The sequence below is a fragment of the Elephas maximus genome, chromosome 7 (genome assembly GCF_024166365.1).
Source record: "Elephas maximus indicus isolate mEleMax1 chromosome 7, mEleMax1 primary haplotype, whole genome shotgun sequence".
Lineage (NCBI taxonomy): Eukaryota > Metazoa > Chordata > Mammalia > Proboscidea > Elephantidae > Elephas > Elephas maximus.
The window spans coordinates 110,561,901-110,564,169 of NC_064825.1; the positions used below are offsets into that span (position 1 = coordinate 110,561,901).

General features: G+C 37.0%; 1 protein-coding gene across 1 annotated transcript; it reads left to right on the forward strand.

The window, feature by feature from the left end:
* The first annotated feature begins 1,027 nt into the window (after positions 1 to 1,027).
* Positions 1,028 to 1,984, forward strand: LOC126079902 (olfactory receptor 10AG1-like). Its single transcript, XM_049891259.1, has one exon. The coding sequence runs from the start codon at positions 1,043 to 1,045 to the stop codon at positions 1,982 to 1,984; it is 942 nt and encodes a 313-aa protein (XP_049747216.1). The 5' UTR covers positions 1,028 to 1,042.
* The last annotated feature ends 285 nt before the right edge of the window (positions 1,985 to 2,269 follow it).

A 2,269-nucleotide genomic window follows, 5' to 3' on the forward strand; every position in this document is an offset into this window, starting at 1 on the left:
TTACTAATATTATCTCATTTAATTCTCACAAAGAAGTAAACCTTAGAAAATTTAAATAATTGCCTAATATCACATGGATAATAAATCATGGAGATAGGAGTCAAACTCAAGTCCATTAAAAAAAATTAAAAAAATACTGACTTGCAGTCATAAAACCTGTGTGCCTCACTTAGTGGGCCTCAATATTTTTATATCTAAAGAAAAATGAGTTTAGAAACAGTTAACTAAAGTGTTATTTTTTTTGAGTAACAACAAAAATAATGGCAGGTGTACACAGCACAATGGGTATAAATAACATAACAGCCAATGTCTTTCCTCCTCCTGTCCCACACACATAAACACAGGTAAAAAATACTCTCCATGTTACCCCTGTTTTTCCAGGGTGACTACATTCATTTTTTTTTTACCTGAATCAGTGTACCCAGGCTACTTTCCCTGAAAAAAAAATATCCTCTTACCTACTTAATATACTACCAAAAGATATTTGTTTTATTCCCCCATACAAAATGAAATATTCTCTCAATTTTCTTTCAAAACTATTTAATATGAACTGTGTAATAGGAACCTCTGTGCTTAAAGTCATCAAGTGATGGGAGAGTGAAGCATTCATAGTCAGTTGAAAATGTATGTGAGAAGACAGTTTATGGAATAGTGTTTGAGAAGCTTGACTGAGAGAATGCATAGAGAAGTACAATAGGATTGTCAAGACATGTAATTAAAGTGAGATTAGATGGCAAAGCTGAGAGTTCATCTCCAGCAGTTGTCAATTGCTCCAGTGCCTGTGTTGAGTCAGGTATAGCTTGGCCTCTCCTGGGCTGTGCTTGGAAAGTATAGTAAAATGATCTTAAAATAAATTTGAGGGGACTGTTTACTGTGATTTAACAGGAGGACCTGGGATATACATAAATAATATCATTCTTAAAGGGTAAACAATAGCAGTGATCATAAAATCCAATCCAGATACCTCAAAACAGTTTACAGAAGAGGCAAAGAAATACAGAAAGATAAAGGAAATGCACACGTAAATTTACATTTTCCACAGATGAATCATCAAGTAAAACCACCAGAAGACAACTTAACAGAACTGATGGCATTTGTTCTCTTGGGCTTTGCTGATATGCCCCATCTCCAGTGGTTTCTTTTTGGATTATTTTTAATCATCTATATCATTATCCTGATGAGCAATGGCACCATATTTCTAATAACAAAAATGGATCCTGCTCTCCAGAGCCCTATGTATTTTTTCCTGGCAAATTTTTCCTTCTTGGAAATCTGCTATGTATCAACTACTCTCCCCAGAATGCTGATGAATCTAGGGACCCAGAGAAGAAGAATTTCCTTAGTTGCCTGTGCTACACAGATGTGCTTTGTCCTCATGTTTGGAGGTTCAGAGTGTTTGCTCCTGGCAGTGATGGCCTATGACCGCTATGTGGCCATTTGTAACCCTCTGCACTATCCTCTAGTCCTGAACCACAGGGTCTGCATTCAGTTGGTGACTGGCTCCTGGACCATTGGAATCCCAGTTATGATAGGGCAGACATATCAGGTTTTCTCTCTGCCTTTTTGTGGATCTAACCAAATTAACCACTTCTTCTGTGATATTCCCCCAATACTCAAGCTGGCTTGTGGGGACACCTTTGTAAATGAGCTGTTGGTCTACACAGTTTCTGTGTTATTTGTCATGGTTCCCTTCCTGTTGATACTTGGCTCCTACAGTAAAATCATCTCCATCATCCTGAAGTTGCCATCAGCCACAAGTCGAGCCAAAGCCTTCTCCACTTGCTCATCTCATCTTATGGTTGTGATGTTATTCTTTGGATCAGGCATGATTACATACTTAAGACCCAACACTAGGCACTCAGAAGGAACTGACAAAGTTTTATCTCTTTTCTACACTATCCTAACTCCTATGTTTAATCCCATGATATATAGTCTAAGGAACAAGGATGTCATAATAGCACTGAGAAAATTACTAAGTAAATAATTCATTTTATTAAAGAATGAGTTAAATGTATAAGAATTGCTTTCTTACATATTTTTAATCAAATTTCAGCAGATGTATACTTTTAATTATAACTTGTATTATGGATGGATTGAGTCCCCCAAAAATGTCTGTCAACTTGGCTAGGCCATGATTCCCAGCATTGTGTGACTGCCCACCATTTTGTAATATGAGTCAGAATGGTCTAGAAGGCGATGGGTTTGGTTTGGTGATATTCCTATGTGTTGTAAATTCTACATCTATGATGTCAATGAGACAGGGTTAGAG

Coding starts and splice junctions, on each gene's coding strand:
- LOC126079902 (XM_049891259.1), top strand. CDS start 1,043: ATGAATCATCAAGTAAAACCACCAGAAGACAACTTAACAGAACTGATG.